This window comes from Panulirus ornatus, chromosome 14 (assembly GCF_036320965.1).
Source record: "Panulirus ornatus isolate Po-2019 chromosome 14, ASM3632096v1, whole genome shotgun sequence".
Lineage (NCBI taxonomy): Eukaryota > Metazoa > Arthropoda > Malacostraca > Decapoda > Palinuridae > Panulirus > Panulirus ornatus.
In genome coordinates, this window is record NC_092237.1 from 10,486,200 (window position 1) to 10,507,514 (window position 21,315).

The 21,315-nt window shown below is 39.8% G+C and overlaps 1 protein-coding gene and 1 pseudogene across 5 annotated transcripts in view; one reads left to right on the forward strand and one right to left on the reverse strand.

Moving 5' to 3' along the window:
• Positions 1 to 1,337: 1,337 nt before the first annotated feature.
• Positions 1,338 to 10,817, reverse strand: LOC139753511 (uncharacterized; annotated as a pseudogene).
• A 1,741-nt stretch (positions 10,818 to 12,558) lies between these two features.
• LOC139753302 (uncharacterized) overlaps positions 12,559 to 21,315 on the forward strand; it is a 57,608-nt gene continuing 48,851 nt past the window's right edge. For 3 of the 5 annotated variants that reach the window (XM_071669593.1, XM_071669594.1, XM_071669595.1), the window contains exons 1-2: positions 12,573 to 12,625; positions 15,901 to 15,959. Coding sequence is in view for 2 of the 5 variants with exons in the window: in XM_071669596.1 (XP_071525697.1) it covers positions 15,942 to 15,959 (18 nt within the window). In the remaining 3 variants the exon portion in view is untranslated. Of the gene's footprint in view, positions 12,626 to 15,900; positions 15,960 to 21,315 lie in introns of all 5 variants that reach the window. The other 2 variants (XM_071669596.1, XM_071669597.1) reach the window with 1 other exon arrangement.

Sequence of the window (21,315 nt, forward strand, 5' to 3'; positions counted from 1 at the left end):
GCATCGTAGCAATTCATAGGGTAACGCATGACATATCATTTGGTTGATTGTGAGCATGATATTTCTCCGTGGCCAAAGCCTTTGAACAGATTGTGCATCACAAATTCGTAGACTGGAAATTTGGGATGTTATGCTCTCTTCAGCTTGGAATTGTTATATTCAATAAGAGCACCTGTGTTGAGTACATGACCAGTTACCCAAGGATTCGATCTATGTGGGTTCTTCAAAATCACATAACCACTGGTTATCTGACCTTCAGATCCTTATATGAAATTAGACTGTACAGTTTTGCCAACAGGCCACTAGGGGTGCTGCTCTGAGAGTATCTATTGTCGGCTTCGTTGACCCTGTTTACATTGTTGAGTACTTGCTCAATTTAGTTTATCAGAAAAGTCATCCCTTTACAGTGTCACATAATGACTGAAAGTGCATCAACAAGGTCATTAAGAAGCTGTGTAAATAAAGTGGAAGCACGCAGTAATTGGTATTCAGCGGAAAACGAAGTAGTAAGGTGAGCCAAAGGTTAGAATGTGGTTTTAGTTTTTGGATATCTTGAAGGGTAACGTTAGTTATGGTTATTTGGACATTAAGCTTGTCTACTACTAGGGTCATTAAAGCCGTCAGTGTCAATAACCACCATTCGAAAAATGAAACTTGGTTACCATCTTCTGGCGTTTCAGGTCCAGGCTAACGAGAATTAGACAAGATTTATGTAGCACTTTGTATGGTAAATCAATGAGTGAACGTATCAGAAACCCTAAGCCAGTGCAAGAGCCACTAAACTGTGAAATCATAAGTTTATAATAGGACATAGCATAATAAAAAAAGAAAACTATCCATCTAGATATTTTTTTTTCAGCACGAAAGGGTGAACAGTGTATCTCTGGAATAAACATTAGCCATAAAATTCTCTTGTATAAGTGTTATTACGGCATGGATTTCAGACTTTACTGTCCCCGTAAAGTAGTGGCAACCCCTATAACTGTTACCTTTACCTTAAATCATTTTCTTTCTGACTCCAAATTGGGTTGTATTGTCTCCTATACTAACTGAAGTTGCACTGTAAGCAATAGAAACATAATCTTCCTAGCAGAATCCATAAAAAGTTGGCTATAGGCGTACTAAAGGTTTAATTTCACAATATTATATGGAGAGGAGGACGGGGTTGATACAATTAATTAATTCATATAATTTCAGAATTTGATCATAAATATATAACCAGATAAGAACGACAGCCCAGTCCTCTGTTCTTAACGCTACCTCGCTAATGCGGGAAATGACGAACAGTTTGAAAGAAAAAGAAAAAAGAACGACAGCTGATACAGCTAGGCTACGTATACGAATAATATGTATATAACTTTCCCTTCGTAGTGTATGATGGCCGAAGTTCTCTGTAGAGATATAAGTGTGGGAGACATCTAAAAGTTTAAATTTTCTAAGCAAAACTTTTTTTTCCCCTTTTGAACTACAAACTGCACATTTATGTAAATTCTAACTGCATGTCGACTCTTCCATCGTCCCTCTACCATACTTTTAATAAACTGAGAGCCTGTGCATGTCCAGGACACTGCTTGACTTAATTAAACCAAATATGCACAATAAAACGGACTTTAAACAGTACCTGTATCTGGTTGAAAGACAAACTCCTGCAGCACTAATTGTAATCATGAGAGCCAAAGTAGCACCTATGATTGCCAAGTAGAGCGTGTTCAGGCATTCAGAGTTCCCTCCAGGGGTGACGTTTTCATTACTTCTTCAGGAACTCCCCGATGGACGAGACGCCCACAGCAGCCAGCCGCAGAGCATCAAATTTCTTCGTCTGTTACAAAAAGACTGCTTGTGAAGCCCATAAAGAAAATTACTGATTCTACTTTATATGAATAAGTAGACTAGAAAAAGCTTCCACGTACATAAATAGCAGACTTGTACCTCGTGTGGCAAAATCAGGAGGCGGAATTGGGGCAACGTCTCTATTGCAGAGGTCAGCGTCACAGAATACTAGGTAAGGCCATTTTTCGTGGTGAACTGCTGGTCGATGGTTCATGCACAGCAAGGAATTGGTCCTACTGAAAAAAAAAAAAATGTATTCTTGTACACAGCCCTTGTCATTATTATATTGAGGAAAGGTAATTTTATAGCCCCGTAGAGAAATTTTCAAATGTTAAATAGGAACTTCATCCTTCCAGGCCCCACTTAACCATTGCTTTTTATATAAACTAGAATTGTCTTTGGTTAACGCAGTGATAAATTTCATCTTTCAGGAAAATCAATACCTCCCCTGAGATTGCTTATCTCTTTAGACAGTATATTCCAAGATGTTCAAGTACTTGTTTTTGCTTCTTTTTTTTCTTTTTTGAAAAATGGAGTATCTGGGTTAAGCCTTAGACTTGTTTCCCCTTCTCCTCTTCCCTTTTCTTAGCTTTTTCTTCCTCGCCACACGCCAACATTTTTCAGCTCCCAAAACCTTTCCCTCCAACTAACAATACAGATTTTCGCGTTTTATCTCCAGCCACCACTTGCCCTTTGCGTTTGATGTCTAAATAATCTTTCACACTAGCGTAATAAAAATGATCTTTCATGAAAGTAAGAATTACTTAATGATGCTTCACTCATATCAAAAGCCGATATCTTCATTCTTCTTTGTTAACACACGATTTCAGCCTAATAGCATGAGAGCTTAAACTTAGGAAGTCAAATGAATAGAACTCATGCCCATAAAGTTGATTTTGTCTGTTAATATCCTCAGAACAAAAATTTCTCCAAAAGCTACCAAATTCGCTTTTATATATGTGGAACTTTTCCATAGACTACTAAAAGTTCATTGTAATCATTATGAGCAAGATTCCCTTTCTCTGTATGTACAAATCTTGATCTGAGTTGCTGTGCCACGTTAGTGATTTTATTATTGTAGAGACTTAGATATCCAGACTTGTTAAACACTTAACGTTGTGTTCGTGTTAAGAATTAGCATATTTGACATTTGACTTACGTGGTTATGTGCATCCAGATTCCTCAGGAGTGTGAAGACTGAGATAATATTCAGAAACACTTTAGCCCTCAACCATCACATCACCATCCTGGGATGGTAGAAAATCCCCTCATCTGTTGTGTTTGTAAACACCTATTTGAATTGTACGCTGAGGGAATTCCATCTCGTGGAGTTTAACCTCTAAGCAAATGAGACCGTATGTTCCCATCGTCTATAATTACCAGTACATCAGTTGTTTGGATGGTTTCCTAGCGTAGTGTCTTTATAGAAGCATGGTACCACAGACGACGTGGGTACTGTCTACTCAGTCAGCCCCATTGGGTAACACTTGAAATTGAATGCTGACGTCCGGCCAAGTCATTGCAAGCTGACTGGACGGCCACTTCCTCCTGTATGCAACTCGACCCACCCATACACCGTTGCACGTGACCACAGTCCCTTGCCATAACCGTGAATAGATTCTGTTGAGATTTACGAGTTCTTCATTGTTATTGACTCCCTGACACCTTAATAAGGAAAAACAGCTCAAGCTTGCATTGTAAATCTCTGGAAGACAGGTTTCTTTTAATTTTCTGTAAACTTGAATATAAGTATTTTTTTATCCATATATGTGTCCTTGGAAGAATTTAATTTTGAGCAGAACTAAGATTCTTTATTTCACAAAATTGTATTCCAAAGGAAATAAATATTCTTACTTGATCCAACGAATGTGTACTGCAGCAGTGTCTGTTTATCCCAACAGATGAGGCGGTAGGCACACCTGGAGGTGTGTAGCAGCTCCGTTTCACCTTGCAGTGATGCAGCCGCGGATGACTGGCTGCGAGCCGTCTTGCAGGTTGAGGAGCTGGGAGTAGCAGCGGGCGGCGGAGGAGCAGGTGCTCACGCCGGCTGCCACGCAGTCCACAGTCGAGCATTCGCACGTGATAAGCCGCACTGCCCAATGATAAGGTGCTGTATACATTAGGTAGATAAAAGATTAACTATACGAGGGACACACACACACACACACACACACACATATATATATATATATATATATATATATATATATATATATATATATATATATATATATATATATATATATATATAAACCGTATAAATCTAATACGTACAGTCTGATTCCTAGCTTAGATATTATGGCTGTTTTCAATAATTTTCATTAGTGAGTCAAGGTTAACCAGGTTGGTGAAGATGAACTCAGGGTTGTTTTACATCATAAAAGTTCGTTGCATTTGTTTGTTGCAGGTGGTACTAGACAAAACTTACTTTGTTCATGAATTCTTTCAATTTCCGGACATTTGCTCTCGAAACCAAATGAGAAACCGAAGCATAAGCCAACCAAATAGACTGTGCACCATGAACATAGGATTACTGCCTTTTATGCGTGAGCATGTGTTCGAGGGAGTGACATCCAGGGACGCATGAAATTAGTAATGTACGGGGAAGGGAGGAGGGATATTTACACTCGTGGAGCCCCATCTTTCGTGTGTATGTGTGACAGGGAACTCGCTCCCCTTTAACCCTCCCAGCTTACATCACTACATAATTTTCCCAAATGATATAGCCCATTAAACCATACTTTTCTGCACGTTTAGAAAATACAGATTGGTTAGGGAAGGGGGCTGTATTAACCATGTAATTCACAGTTGCTTGAATTCTGAGGGTGACGAAGTAGCAGCTGGTCAAGAAGATATATATACCTGTGACGCCTGGGTGAACAGTTGTATTTTTTTTCTTCATATTATTTATGTGCTAGGGTGTGGACACTGTTGGCCTGTCAGCCTCACAGCTAGCGGCCGCCTCGAGGATGAAGATGGGTATAATTTTCGTGATGCAGAAGGCACAAGCTTGCTACTGTGTTGTTGACTCTACAGGGGAATTCAGATTACTGGATCATGTTTAGCCCCGGGGATACTCATTTTATATCATTTCTAAAAAAAAAAAAGGTGTCATGGTTAACTTCTCCGCCTGGTTATGATAAACTTCCCAACTTGGATATGGTAAACTTCCCAGCTTGGATATGGTAAACTTCCCCACGTGGTGAAGAGCAAGGTGAGAGAGGTGTATTGCTATGTGAGGTATAGTATGAAGGACTGGGTGAGGTGTCGTCGTGAAGTAGCTAGCGGACGATGCACGGACAACGAGGTCAGGTTGGCAGAGTTGGGTTAGGGATGTGGTGGTGCTAATAGGGAAAACGCTGTCCACAGAACTTGGCAGACAGTGAGGCGAGTGACGGGTGGGGGGTGGGGTCAGGATAGGCCAGAGGTCAGAGCCAAAACTGGAGGGGCGTGGCTGTATGTGCGTTTGTGTGTGTGTGGGTAGTGAGTGTTTCCTCTTCACAAAGAGTAATGCTGGCTGTTGTACCCGTGGGAGGGGGACTTGACCAGTCTGTCCTTCGGTAACATCCCTTCAGGATATGTCACGTTTAGAACCATACGCTAGCGGCCCCCTGCGATGCCCACAACCCACCGTCACGGCAACAGCCGAAGGCAAGCCTCTGCCGCTGAAGCACGGGAGGGTTGACGCACACAGGCAGTATGGTGAGCACCAGAGGCAAGCGGTGTGGTGAGGCCGCCCTGGTTGGTGGTATCCAGATGTTGCCGGCCCGGTGTGAACCATCCTCACACGAGGAATGCGTCCGGTTGCACCAGTTCAACGAGTTTTTATTTATATCTTACTCAAGCTGATGCTGGACTGTTGTCATGCTGCAGCTCACCCCTGCCACTCACCAGCAGCCATCAAGACCCGTCACACACACACACAAGCTACACTTGATAATAACGATCTTTTTTACTCCCGCACCTCCTCTCTCGTCCAACCTCCTCTCAACCCCCTCTCCTAACCTCCACCAACAATACCAACAGAAAAAAAAAGATGAGATAGCTGACTGCCATGAACCACCAAGCCGATATTAGATCACTGGTTCATGTTAACCACAGATTCCTGGAGACCAAGGATCATGAGGGGTCGTAATGGTTCATGGCCACAACAGTTCATGATGGTCACTGATCATGTAGACTAGACTGGTTCATGAAAGCCAGTGATCCTGGAGGCCACAGTGGTTCAAGGTAGGCAGGAATCTATGTGGGTCATGGTTGCCACACTGGTCAGCAGAGGTCGATGGGTCACAGTAAATGATATATTGATTTTACTGGACTCTAATGACCACATGGCTATTATGACCCATGGTGGCTATAGGGTAGTTGTTACCTGGGATCGAGGTAAATTGGCAAGCTGTTTGTTTATTATATTAAGCGGTATGCACATCATTACTAAAAACAAGTACACCACGATACAAGTTCAGTGTGACCATAATCTTGGTTACTCATTCCTTTCTATCATCAAACACACAGCCCTAAATAGTCACCAACAACAACCCAGTGATCCGTAACTTCATATCGTCCAACATCTGAGTTAGATTACAGCGCAAAACGTGGGGACATGGCTCTCTTCTCCTCCAGCAGCTACAGTAGAATTTTTAAGACTATATCCCCATTTTATTTTATCGTTCGGGACTGTACTGTAATTGACGTAACTCATACCTCCCTCAGCAGCAATTGCAAGTGCCGAATAAGACGGTAGAAGTAACGCCTGTAGTCAGTGACGCGGGTACGGTCGGCTATGGGCGAGGCATGAGCGGGCGAGCTTACTCACCTGGCGGAGGGTCTCGTGCGTCGTATGGTACCATGGGGGTGAGTCAGGCGGCCGCACACAACACCGCCCGTGAGGGGTCTTAACCCCCACTGGCTCTCACGTCATTCATTATTTTTATCTTCATAGACGCGAGGTCTTCATTCCCCCTAACTGCAGCATTTTTTTTTTTCTTATCGATTTTCTGCGTATGTTTTGTCGGTCCTGGGTCTCCTCGGCTCGTTGGCTTAATTTGTTATTCCCCTTTCGACATGAGCAGTATTTGATCTCCGAGGTTAGCCTTTTGTTAGAGTACGCTCTCTTCTCATAACGAAGTGGGCGCACGGGAGGGTGCATGGAGGACGATGGGCGTGCGCATGCTGGAATGTGGATGCGTGCATGCAGGAAAGTGTGCGTGTGCCTGTAAGGAAGTGGACATGTGCATGGAGGGAAGTGGGCGTGTGCATGTAAGGAGGTGGACATGTGCATGCGGGGAAGTGGGCGTGTGCATGCAGTCGTATGTACATGTAGAGTGTGGGATGCCTGGTGACTGGCTTTAGGGTACACCACTCCATCTCTCAGTTATCTTAGAATAAGTAAACTCCTCGCCACCGTACTTATCTCTGCATAGCAGAGTCTGGTATAATTACCTAGTTACGTAAGTATTTCGTGCTGCCCACCCGACACTGCCTCCCTCCTCTGTTATTACTTGATTGTGCCTACTTGGGGGCTATACATTAAGAGAGTCCCGCCTCTTAACCCTTTGTGGGTTTGGATGAAATTACTTATGTTGAACTTTCTCAATCGTGCAGCTTCTCTGAATTTCTACCGTCCACATCCACAGTTTCTTAACTAAGTTTATCTGATTCATCAACTATTCTTATAATATATGTGTACTGTGTGTTTTTCTATCAAGTTTCTTGCTTAACTTCGTGTTATGGCCTGTGATTGTTATGCTGTCGCATCTTTCTACGAACTGTTAGCTGTTCACGTCATCAAACTGTTTTAGAAACTTAAAGGTTGTGATCAGGTCACCCCCTACCCTTCGCTCTTCCTTATTGGACAAATTTATAGCCTGTAACCTTTCCCTGTAACGCACCTCTCCTTATTCTGGTACGGTATTTGTTGCCCTCAGGACTTTCTCTGCGACTTTTTAATGCTTCTTTAAATGTAATGTGTGTGTGTGTGTGTGTGTGTGTGTGATTACGGGGAGAGTATTACACTCATGTTGTCCCGTCTTCCTAACTTTGTATGTATGTACCCTTCTGTACTCCTGTGTATGTTTGCACACACGCACACACACATATTCTAGCTTATGATGCATGGCTACATTTGTATTTTTCGTTGTTGGAGGAGGGAGAAGACGAAGCGAGGTTAAGGAGCGAAATTAACCTATTCTTCGGTGCTTTACTGATGTGTAAATTTCTGGTCGAAACAGAACTGAATAGCCTCTCTACCCATCAAATGGTTCATCCCATGACGATGGACCAAGAGCTGCATCGCCGTTTTATATCAAATGTGACGTTTAGTTCGCATCGGTAGACACCAGGCGACCCAAATGACTTGCCTGTATATTAATGTGTAGTTAAATGATAGTTGTACTTACCTTCTGCAACGGCGGGCAACAGAGGCCTCGTCAGCAGCAGCAGCAAGTAGTGGCGGGTGCGGCAGATTCCTGCACTCTCTTAAGTACAGTATCGTGTTCCCCAGGCGCAGTGTCGCGTCCCCAAGGTAAAACTTCACGTTACCCCGGACGTTTGCTTCTGGATCAGCCGCCAGCTTATGCTCCCTAGACGTTGTGTGGCTTCCCTCGGGGTTGCAGACGGTGGAGGACCGCCACTGGTTCCGCACCTTCTCGTCAGAGTGTGGCTGGGTGTGAGAGCACGGGCAGCGGGCAGTGTGTGGCCCTACCCGCGCCGAATCCTTGGCGGTAGTGCGCCGTTTCCACTCATGCCTGCCTGGTGTGGCGTCCTGCGAGGTGTTAAGCCTCGATTTGGTGTAGAGTGTAGTGTGGGCACTGATGTTGTGGTATTGGTGATGATGCTGGAGCGGATGCCGTGCGGGAGGCGTGGATTCTGATATTTGAGCGGTAATGACGTGTTAGTATGTACGGTTAGGCATGAGTGGTGCTGCTGTTATGTTAGTCTGGATGCTGTGGTGTGTTCGGTAGTATTTTGGTGTGGGCGTGGATCCTGTGGTGTGATGCGGACATGGATAATTTGGTGTAGGCGAAGATGCTGTCTGTAGTGTGGACGTAACCTTAGTTGGGTCGCTAAACTGTTCCCTGCTTGGAACCCCGCTGACTGCCTTTCTGGGATTTTGCTGCAGAAACGTAGAGCTGGCATCAGATGAGTACCATTTCTTGTGGTCAATAAATAACTGGGACACTGCCTCCTCTTAAGATGTTTAGAGTTTTGCTTTTCTTTGACCAGTCTGTAAATGTGATGGTTCAGACATGCACCCCTTGAAGCCTAACTTAGCCGACAACACCGCTCTGTATGAAAAAAGTACTCAGGCTTCGGACTGAAACGACACAAAGAGGCACTGAGGCCAGTGTCAGTTGGTCAGGACCACAGACCTATGAACACAGATGCAGGACACTGATTGCAACCGCGCCTGCGCTGGCGATTATCTCCTTACAGGAAACATGTCGGTAGGATAAGAGTTGACCGCCTAGACATGTCGTTTGTTATCGTACTTTTAATAATGAAAGATTGTTTGCTGCACTTTACTCTGTGAATAAGACAGTCGTAATCATCAGCCTTTTTCTTGTACTTTAAGAATTACAGGATTTATGTAGTGTCAATGAAATTCACTTTCTTAAAAAAGAAAAAAAAAACGCGTTAAAGACTTTATACGACTAGAGATCAGCTAATTTATTTATCAGCTGATAATAAGAAATGATGAATCAACTCTCCCATCTACACAATACTGTAACATGTATCATTGTACGACCATAGCACAATGAGGAAACTGTCCATTCCTACACCCTCGTTAAGTCTATCTCTGCCAGGCGTACGAGCATACCTCTATCCCACCATGATTACAGAAATATTGCTATGATATCATACCTGTATACTTGAAGATTTTTATTTCCTCGGTATATTATGATGGGATGGCAGAAAAATATTATGCAGGCATTTACTTTCTGACTGAATTTATCTGTTTGCTACAAACGATTTTAAGTCACGCTTCAGTAAATCATAGTTTAAACCCATTAAAACTGTCGATCAGGGAACTACGTTATTCATCCCTAGGTTTATGTTTCATAATGTGCGGTGTTTTAAAGATTAAATTAATAGTCATTACCGGTGATACAGCCAAGGTTAACACATTCATTAGGTACAAGTATTTCCATAATGTATAATAAGTCAAGGTCAAGACAACGGGAACAGGATCTTCCATGATGTGATGATGTTTTGTACATGACGTTTTACAACAGCAATGTGGACTAAATATTCAATTGAGTAGATGCTTCGTAGCGCAAGATGTCATCAGGTACCATGAGGGTCAAGGCGCCTGTGTTGGGAACTGCACTCAAAGCAAATACTGTTAAACTTGGGAAAGAAACGCTCGAGGAAAAGGGCCGTAGAATATGACGGCTCTCCAGGGTTTGGTTAAAAATCATGCCATATTGGCTAGGCTCGTATCGTAGTGTTCTAGGGTCCTGACCATTAAGGTTAACACCAAACGTAATACGTTTGTTATATGCATTGAAACATTAACGACGTAACATAGAGGAATACGATTCCTTGAAGCTGTCATGAATGCACTCCACACATCAAGGACACCAACAAGTATATTTCTTTTATAACACTGGTGTTTCACTGCAGTTTAATACACTTGAATGAATATATTACCTGTTATAGATTTTTTTTTTCAACTATACAAAGGTGCCGGAAACGCAGCAGTTCATTCCCTTCCCCCCACCTATCTTTCATGAGAAGAAATTCAGTCAGAATTAATGTTTTTGAATGTTTTTATTTTTTTCTTTTTTTTCACTGAAGTAACTTTTGCGTAATAGTTACTATCGTAGGAAGGGATCTCAATCAGAATTTTCTCTTGCGTATCCCTTGCATTGTGGGTAAGACTTAACTCCTAAGTTTACATGTAGCTCAGTTGCCCCCTTCCTCCAAATACCATGATTTTTGCTCACCACTGGTCCTGGCGTCTGCAGATGTAGAATATTATCCATGTCCCTAATTGATATTCATCAACAGTTGTTTAACCAATTTTCTGTATTACCTTTAGTGCATCTCTAATGATTAGGTTCTATATTGTAAATATTTTCTGAAGATACTTGACAATTTTGATATAGTTCAATACACAATTTACATCTATTTTTGTCAAATGTAAGGTATTCTATAAGTTCGTATCTCACTTTGTTTCCTGTAATAGATTCTCTCAGATATAAAAGCCTTGACCTAATATTAAGTGGTCCTTTCTCTACTAATTTGAACTAGGTGAAAGTGAATTTCATTAACCGTATATCTGAGCAAGAGCGGTGCATCTTTGTGTAGGGTACAGAAATCTTAGATACTTCTTATTTCTCTCATATGTTTCGCGGTACCCGGAGTCATAGCGAGTCCTATACATTGATCAGGAACAGCAGCGGCCCCGAGCCCATTCCCTATGGGACGTCACCACTGGTTGCTTTGCGAAAAAGATAGGCTATGATCTGTGTTGAGAGGGACACCTGCTGGAATGTCTGATCACTTCTAGGTGGAGGTGAGGGTTAAGGTTTGAAGAGGCTTTAAAAAAAAAAAGAGGAATTGACATTTGAAAGTACAATTTTTTTTGGTGTGTCTTCTGCACCACCATCTCCTGGGTGATTATTAACCCACCGACAGCCTCCTCCTAGTTTGAACCCCCCCCCCCCCTAAGTTTCTAGAGAGAGAGAGAGAGAGAGAGAGAGAATCGTCAAATGCCTAAATGCCATTACTCTTTGCGTATTACAGGGTTTTACATTCCTGCCCTTATATATATATATATATATATATATATATATATATATATATATATATATATATATATATATATATAATGATATATGGGTGTTACTGAATTCCAGCCACTTTTGGTGAAATCGCGTCATAAAAGAACTTTAAGGGGTGTATTTAGATTGGTTGTTAGAATTTTCCCCCAATGACTCATGGATTACTGTAGGATTTTCAACGTGTGACCATCTTTAGCGAGGCTCTATCGCCATCTGTCGACTGAAGAGTGTAGTCTCGTCGAGAAATTTCTCGCACCGAAGGATTCCTCCATTTTTATTCTTATGATTGTTGCACTGCCTCGAAATTGTAGGAGCCCCCTTGAAATGGGTTCGGTTTATTCTTCCTTTCTTACATGTTCGCCATTTCCCGCGTCAGGGAGGTAGCGTCATAGACAAAGGTAATGGCTTCATTTGCTCACATGTGTTATATGTCATATATAATGCACCGAGACCAACACCCCCACCCCCCTTCTCCTAGCCACAAGCAGACCACCACATAGACTTTTCTAGGGTTTCTCGCGACCGCATAATTTGCCTTAGGTCAGCCCAGTGACAGCACGTTGTCCCGTGTAATCCACATCGCTTCATTTCGCTTAGCACCCTCCTGTATATTCAGGCCCTGAGGCTTCCAAGCATATTGTATTCCTTCCACCTTCTCAGTTCCCCGTTTTCTTTATTCCCTCCACTTCTGGAATGGGAAGTTACAGTCTTTTAAAGAAACTCTCACTCCTGAGTTCACAATTTATTCCTGCTGCTGCTTTGATCTGCAAGAAAGAGGTGTGCGTGTGTGTGTGTGTATGTGTGTGTAAACTGCCACGGGGCCAGTTTTTATGCGAGTTCTGGTGTTACCGAGGACCTAAAGTGGCTCATGAAATCAGCGACATAGTTACAGCCAAGAATAATCTAGTCCCCCAGTAAGTCTTTATCGTTTTCTTTAAACAAAACCAAAACAAACTGGGTTGTCGGAGTGATTCCTGTCCGGCCAGACGTAACATAATTCATACTAGGTAATTATTAATATGTTGCGTATTTGAGTCAATGGAGATACTAGAATGGCTAGATATATCTGAAGTATCGTAGATTGCAATTGATCCTGTCACAGTGGATGGATGAATGGGGTGATCTGGGTCTTCCTGGGAGTAGTAATCCAGGTCAATCAACGAATGACAGACATGACTGGAGCAAGTCATGTCATGGATTGTCAGTGCCACTGGTGATAGTGCTGCATGACTACACCACCCAAAGTATGTTTATTTTTCGACAGCCCTTAAACAAGTGCATCTGTTAAGCTAATATTGATTAAAATATTTGTTCCATAGGAAGGAGGAACGTCTAAATGCTGATTTATGCAGCCCTGTGCTGTCTGTTCTATAGGAAGGATGAACGCGTAAATGCTGATTTATGCAGCCCAGTCCTGTCTGTGGTGAGGACTATCATGAAAGAAATAAGATGAATGTACCGGAATTCTTTTTCTTGTTGAATCAAGAAAAAGTGAGATTTGAGAATATGTAGTTACAGCTTCATCGTTCATTTTTGTACGTTTGACAGGTGTTAGTGATGGTGTGTTTGTAGAAAAATTCATTCTACATTGGTGTTACTTATTGTGCTCAGATCCTCTGTGTTAGTTTTTAGTCATTACTAATTTACCACACATTGTATCTACCTTCATCATATTTTTGTTATTGTTTTTCTTTATCACTCATTTTGATTAAATTATGAGGACCATATTGGAAATAGGAATTTGTATCTATCTTTGCTATCATCTGCAAAACATGTAGGTATATTCAATGGCCTTGTATTTTGCAAAAGTAAATTCACAGACTGACAAATCCATCATATCTCAGTAAGTATATAACTCTAATGGCAATCAGGCTTTAGTTTCCCCACAAGTAAGCAGGGCTTTGAAGTCTAGGAAACTGAAGTGTTTAAACAATGTGAAATAAAAGACATATAAAAGCAACTGAACTTTACATGGTAGACTTAAAGAATACTATCATAGTTATTCTTAAAAGGGGTAGGGGTTATGTTTGGGTTGGATGATTGGCCTGGAGGCTTTGCTCCCAAGTCAGGGATCAAGGAATATGATTTGTTAGATTAGCTTTTGTCTTATTGTATGTTTTTGCCTTGCAGTTTCAATTCATCATGTGAGTGAAAGAGGCCTTACAGCATTTGTTCTTGGTGCTACCTTGTTAACATGAAAAACATTGCACAAGTATGAAAAAAAAATTTCATTTCAAATCTCATACCCACTTGTGGACAGTAAAGTGTTTTTTGAAGTGATTCTAATATCAGAATCATGTTATAGAGCAAGATAGACTCACTGTTGGCCAAAAACGACAAATGGCAAATACCTTTCCCAAAGTTTACTAAAAACTTTCTAAATCTGCCTTTGGCCTAAAGGTACATTCCCCTGAGAGTTTGCTGTATTGAAATGATGATGAACTGTAAAGTCCTACAAATAGGCTCAGCCTTTGTATTGTTACTAGAATCAGTACTTTTAGTTTAGGAGATTATTTGAAGTTTTATTTCAGTTAAGTAACATGTTTTTAACATTTACATAATTTTGACTTTAGTTTTCCAGGGCTTTTCAAACCTCTCTTCTCGTGTGGATTTAAGATTGAATGCTACAGCTGGTAAATTTGTGCACTTGATGAAAGATGATGGATATTTTTATACTTTTCAAAAACATTTGAATACTAATGAATATAGAAAAACTGAGTTACAAAAGTTAAATCCAGTATTACCCAAAACTTGACAAAAGAAGGCAGGTCTTTTAAGTTACAGGAAAATTTATAGTTAGAAACTGACAGATGATTTTTAGATAGAGATACACCAGTGATCCATCATAAAAAAGTTGGCATATAATTTTAATTTTAGTTATTTGTTTTTGTACTTCAGAATTAATAACTGATTGAGCCAATGGAAACCTAAGCAGTTTACAGTAGAAAAGGATTTGATGAAAAGAAATTGGCATTATTTGATATGTTTTCTTGAAAATTAGTACAGCTACTCCAGGAGTGAAAGAAGAATTTAGTTGACATGCAAAAAGTATCAGCTAAGGGTATAGGAATATTATTGTTTAACAAACCTAGTGATTACAAGGAAACATTAGTAACAGTAGAGCAAAAAGATGCTGGGATGGAAAGCTTGAAAGGATGCAGACATGAGAAGGTTGGTACTTTAGAACTAAATTGCATAAAAGGTTTACACATTCATACTGTTTAGGTAATTCTCAGTTGAAATTGAATTCAAGTATGTTTCCTCACTGTTACTCATCATGATACATGTGCAGTAAGTTCTGTAGTTGTGGATGAATGAAAAATATATTGATAGAAGCATTTTTTAGTCCTTCCATGTTTGAGTACATTTTTTCCTTCTGCTCTGTCACCACATCTTGGTGCACATTTGATTTACTTATTACTTTTTTAAGCATGTGCTGGCCAGGCATTACTGTCAAGGTATGTATGAGTTAACCTAGGAAGTTACTGAATTGGGATATCAAAATCCAGATCTGGAAATTTTGGAAATCCTGATTGCTCTAAGATATATAGATACAACTTTAATGAAATCCTACAGTTGTATGTTAGATTTTGATGTTATATTAAACCATGGAAAAGTCATAGAAGTCGATGTCATTGTAATTGTGTGAATAGTGGATACTGAGTGATACTTTCATGTGAAGATCTGATGTAGAAATACAAAGTAACATCTATCATTGTCTTACGTAATACCCAAGTGAGAAATGATTATGGATCACATGCTGTACGGTGAATATACCATGCGCTCAGAAATGGATAAGTTGCAATATTTGAAACAGTTTACATGAGTATATATCCACCGTGTTGCTTCCATACTTTATCTAGGTAGGAAAGTTTATTTGAGTGTATGTCCAATGTGATGCTAACTTCTACCTCAAGATATGGGATGACAAATTATTTCTTTTTATCTCCATTCCTCTATCCTTATCTTAATTCCTTTATTTGTATGATATTCATCAGTTGTTGTTCAAACAATTTACTAGATTACCATTAGCAAACTCTTTAATTGTAATATCTGTTTCAGATAACAGGTTTCTAAGAAATAATTTGTTAGTACCAGATAAACTTTAAGGAAGCCATTTTTTTTCTAAAGAAACCTAATAGAATGTTCAAGGGAATTGTAATACTCATTATCCAATAAATATTGTATGATTATTAATCACTACAGTATAGATATTCTTTCATGATTGTAGTGTAGATTCTTAGCTGATGCACAGAATTATTATTATTGATATTTATTCCAGTTGGTTGTGGAGCCAAAGCAGCAGTAGTCTCAAGTATCACCATGTCTTTGGACACAGGAGTAAGTATAAAGTCTTTTAATTCACTAAACTTACATTGCCCCCACATCACCCAAAAGTAATTGAAATCTGTCTTGACTACTCCTGGCCATACTAAATGTTTAATGCTTATCAAACCATGGAAATTGGTGGTTTTCTTTTAGCAGAGATAAGATTAGAAAGCCATGGATCCTGTTACTTATATTCTACTAGTGTATTCAAAGTTTCCAGCTTGGATTTTATTGATGAACATTAAACGACATTGTGAGAGCTATGCTCTTGATACTATGTGCATCTTGGGTATGATGGGGAAAATAAACATTTAGGGGCTTGAGGTTTGAAGTCACTGCCATGGCACATGTAAAGTACTATGAAAGCTACAGGACAGATTAGTTGTATGGTACTGTATTAAATAGCTCTTTATAAGCATAACTTTTAGTCAGTTCAAACAAACTCTGTTCATCCCTTTGTATATAGAAATACTTGAAGTTCAAGGTAAATGTAAACTACATTCTTAAAAAGTCTCATCTTGTGTATGAATCTTTGAATTTGTGAAAATTGCATACCATATATATATATATATATATATATATATATATAGTATAAATTGAAAGTCTGTGATAAAAACTTTATATGAATACTTTGTCACATGTGTTCTTAGATGTATTTATTCAGAACACACAAATTAACTCTTATATGATTCATTATATGTATAAATGGTAATCTTTTCTGTTTATTTAAGTACTGTAATTTTGTTTGTAAAAAAAAACTTTCTGGCTTGCCAAATTGTGGTCTGACTGTTAACTTTTATGATATATTCCTTTGTTATTCCATAGTTATTTTAAGATAATTGTCAAAGAATGGTGCCTTACAGACTGTGTTTGTATATTGTAAGCGCACCTTTGTTTTACTCACTTCAAGGAGATATGCAATGAGGACACATGATCTATAACTCAAGCAAAACATTACATTTAAAGTATTACATTATTTTGTCCCTGTTATACATATAGGGTTAATGATCCTGCTGAACGGATTGAGCAGTTAGAGTATATTCTTTAATCCCAACTGTTCATTTTTTATGTTGGAGGCTTCATTCAACTGCTCAACAACCACAAACTGCACATTTACAACGTGCATAATGAAACAAAAATATCTGCAATTCGGTCTCACCTCATTCTGCTTGGTGCTAAGTTCTTTACAATAGCATGAACCCTCCTACCCAAATGACTTCATAACCAGCCACAAACCTCAAGCAAAAATTAAAAGCTTACCCTTGTTGTACTCTTCAGCAGTCTATACTTAAAGATCCCCTGTCTCAATTAGTATAATGTTGACATAACATATACTCACCATTGTGACCTGACGAGCACTAAACAACCACCCTTTTGATCCAGTCAGACTCCACCCAACCAGATGTGCATCAACTGGAAACCACTTCCCAGGCATGTATGAGTTAAAGCTTTCTCATCTGTGTTTTGGGCAACTCTTACCTTTCCAACATTACCAACACATATTCAGTATATCACAAGACTCCTTATGCTCAGGATGCAACTACAGTAATAAAGATACCAAATGCTTGCTCCTCATTTGTTCTGTTTTTGCCATACATAGGCATTCACATATCACCACTTCTTGAGTTGTGGTCCCACCCAGTGATGTGTCTAGGTTTGTGAGCACTATGGGCAGTGTGGGATCCATTTTGTAAAATGCCTATTACTCTGTTGCAGAGGCCCTTATATGATTGTGTAATTTCATTTTATGGTACCTGGATGGAGGTCTGATACTTGCATGTGTATAATGCTTATTTGTACTGTATGCAGAAGGAGTTTTACTTTTATTGGGTCCCATTGTAGAGTCTGTGCTATTGTGTGATTTCTGTCTCTGAATACTATGTGTTATAGGGAGACTTTTGCACTTGTGTTGCCCCATCTCTTAACCATGGTTAGAATTACCAGGTCCTTAAAGACTCCTATATGTGTGTGTATATGTATGTTTTGTGTTACTACTTCCTTGTGTATTTAGGGGAGCGAGGTCTGTACTCGGAGTCCTATCTCTTTTAACTTCCTTTGCAATTAAATAATTTGTTAACTTTTTTTACACTGTTCTCTTCATCAATTTCTTCATTTAGCTTGTTTCACCAGTTTGCCTTTCTGTTGCTATAAAGCTGTTACTTATGTTGGTTAACTAGTATTTCTGCATTTCTTTTATACTTCTAATATGGTTCTATGGTAAAGGCAGGTTACTTCATCAGTCTAGTAGGTTCCTTTCATACATGGATAACTTTGTCTCCTGTAAGTGGATTTCTGGTTCTAGACCTCATTTTACCATTTCTTGATTTCATTCTTTTGCATTTTCCTTGATAGAGCTTCAGCCATTAATATGACAAAAACTGTAACTAGCTTCTTGGTTTTATTTTAGTTTGTTTTAGTCTGTAACATTTCTTCTAATTTTACCATCATCCATACAAATAATCAAGTCCAGTTAGCAAGTTATTTATATAGATTAAGGAATAGCAGATGAGCAAGACCAAGATGTTAAAAATACTGCTCACCCACATCTCTCAATGATAGCAGTGTAATTAAAACCTTGAACTTTCCTACAACATCCCCTGACAGCAATATCAAATGTTCTCATAAAAGACTTTGGCCTTGTTGTAATCCAAGCACATACAGATATCTTCACCCACCCATGGCTATACAGCAAAATCCCTGACATCTGAACTTGCAAACATAATACCATTCTCTCCAAACCACCCACCTCTCCCTCCTACCAACCTATATCTCCAATGTCTTTAGTATCCAAACTTTTTAGAAAACTGATGCATATCAAGTGAAATATCCCATTCTAACCCACAATATGGCTTCATGCCCAACCACTTCACTACCATACTACACTCTGCTCTCACACAACATATCCGAGATTTCTTTTAACCAACCACAGACCCCATCCTGCATTATACAAGTGACAGTAGATGTCAACAAAGCATTTGAAACTGCCACCTGACACATCCACACTCAACAACTTCGACAAAACTCTGTTGGCCAGTTCCATGGCTGGCCATCATGCAAGAGTCGCTCACATTGGCTTCACCTTTGAAACCTGAACTTTCCCAAGGAGCTGTTCTTTGCCTAACCCTCTTCAGTTTCTTTCATGCCTTCCCATTACCTTCAGTAAACCTCAACACAAAGCTCCTCTTATATGTGGACTACTTCGCAATTACATGACAACACCCAAAAACCACATTAGCAACAACGAACATGCAGCCCTGCATTATACAGTGGAAACAATGGTGCACCAGAACAGGCTACGATGTACGGAGGGAGTGAGCAGTGTAGGTGGAGTGGCTCAAAAATAGGGTAAGATAAGCATCCTTACAACACTGTTTGGATGGCAGTCTAGATATTCTTGATTATATAAGATGTAATTCGGGACAGTGAATGATAAACATGATCCAGTGAGCATGCACTGCCACTAATGGTTCGCGCGTTTTCTCTTTTTCCCGTTGTAGTTGCTTGTACACAGTTGTCGGCAGTTCATGGACGAGTAGTGAAAGTCAGAGTGAAGGTTGAGGTTGCTGTTCTCTCATTTTTTTTTTTTTCAATCACGAACGGTGGTGTGGGATGGCAGCACAAGTGTTGCAATTGGTTTCCCTGTAAAAACGTTCCTCATCATATTGCCGTATGCCAGACACAGACTTCCTAGAACTTTATGGAAGCATTTCGTTGCCGATATTCTTCGTGTGTTGTTTACGTTTGTATGGCAGATTTGGAAAATACCTGAACTATAGTCGAAGAGAACTCCACTTGACATTGTCATACCTGCCTTCCCACTTAGGAACAAATTGCAGTAAATCTTGAGAAACAGTACTCCATAAATCTAAGATAAATAATCGGTTACGTTTACGCTTTCACAGCTTAAAGGCTAAAGTGATGGGCTCAAGAGACATTTTACACTAAACAGAATTGTTCGCCGTAACTAGACGCTTTCGTTCAACCAAAAACCAACCATAGTCAGTATAATTGTCTGAATATATCATGTCTTGCCATAGGTAATTTGAGACGAGAATGTGCCATTCGTTGTGTTAAAACTTCACATATTTATTGATATTACAGTTAAACCACTATTGATTCCCTAATACATTGGTCTCTGATAACCAGAGTTGATGCCTTACGAAGATATTCATAAAATATAAACTAAAACAGGCTTAAGACTCTTGATTGTGGATAGACTAGCTAAATATTTTGATTCATATAGATTACAGTATTCACAAGCGGATTCATTGTCATTTTGGCATTTTTTTAGGTAATACGTGTGTATAGAGAAACAATATAGTAGATCACACGATGTTACTGCAAGAATAAGGTTAGGCTTTAGACATCACAAACGGTTTACTGAGTATGGAAACTGATTGTTAAAAAAGAAAGTTGTGTGAAAGGATACGGATACAGTAGCACACCGTATCTTGAGGCGGTTCTGAATGTAAGTGACCATTGCATGGAAAGACATTTTACCTTTATAATGACTACATCTCGGAAAATTTTGATTGACCACTGTTCGCTTCAGGTAACTGAGCCAACGGAATAATGAAAGAAACAAGCAAATGTCATAAAGAAACTTGGCACCATCTGGTTATATTTTCCATGTAGCTGGGGTCTAACAAAGACCCTTTGTGACCTCTGATCCTTTCACTATCGCTCACAGGATGAGCATAGGGTGCACAATTAATCAGTTGCTTTTAATGGCAAATCTGAATTAAATACGGTCTCTCGATCTTGAATGACTCCAAGTTATAGTGTGCGAGCTTATAAATTTATGGAATTCTCTATTTCATTGGTCTATTCGGAATAGGCAAAAAACCATCTCATTTTACCAAAGACTCAGCACGACTGTCTCATTTTAACAGCTGGCTCTCGTGAGGATTTACGTACCAGAGTTTACGGACAACCATTCAGTAAACCCAGAATATAGCCCCAGGAATGAGCTATCTACCAACAAAGCATATCACACCAGGCATTCACTACCTCAACATGCAAATATTTATGCTTAACACACTGTGCTTCCCCTGGACATTTAAGAAAGTCATGATATCAATGATACATAAAGCAGGAATGCCAAATACATTGCATTGCACTTACCGGAGAAGCAGGAGGGAACTACATCGCCGTACAAACAGAAGCATAACCTTCGACAAAGTGTTAACGACCGGCTTTCAGTATGAACATTACAGTTAGGCGCGCCAGAGATCACGGAGACAATTATGCGGTTTCCTTACTCATCATGCTGAATGTTAGAGTCATGCAAGGTGGAGCCAGAGGAGAAACAAGTACCAAAAACAGATTTTCTATGTCAACGGGAGCTTCTGTTATAGTACCGTCAGAA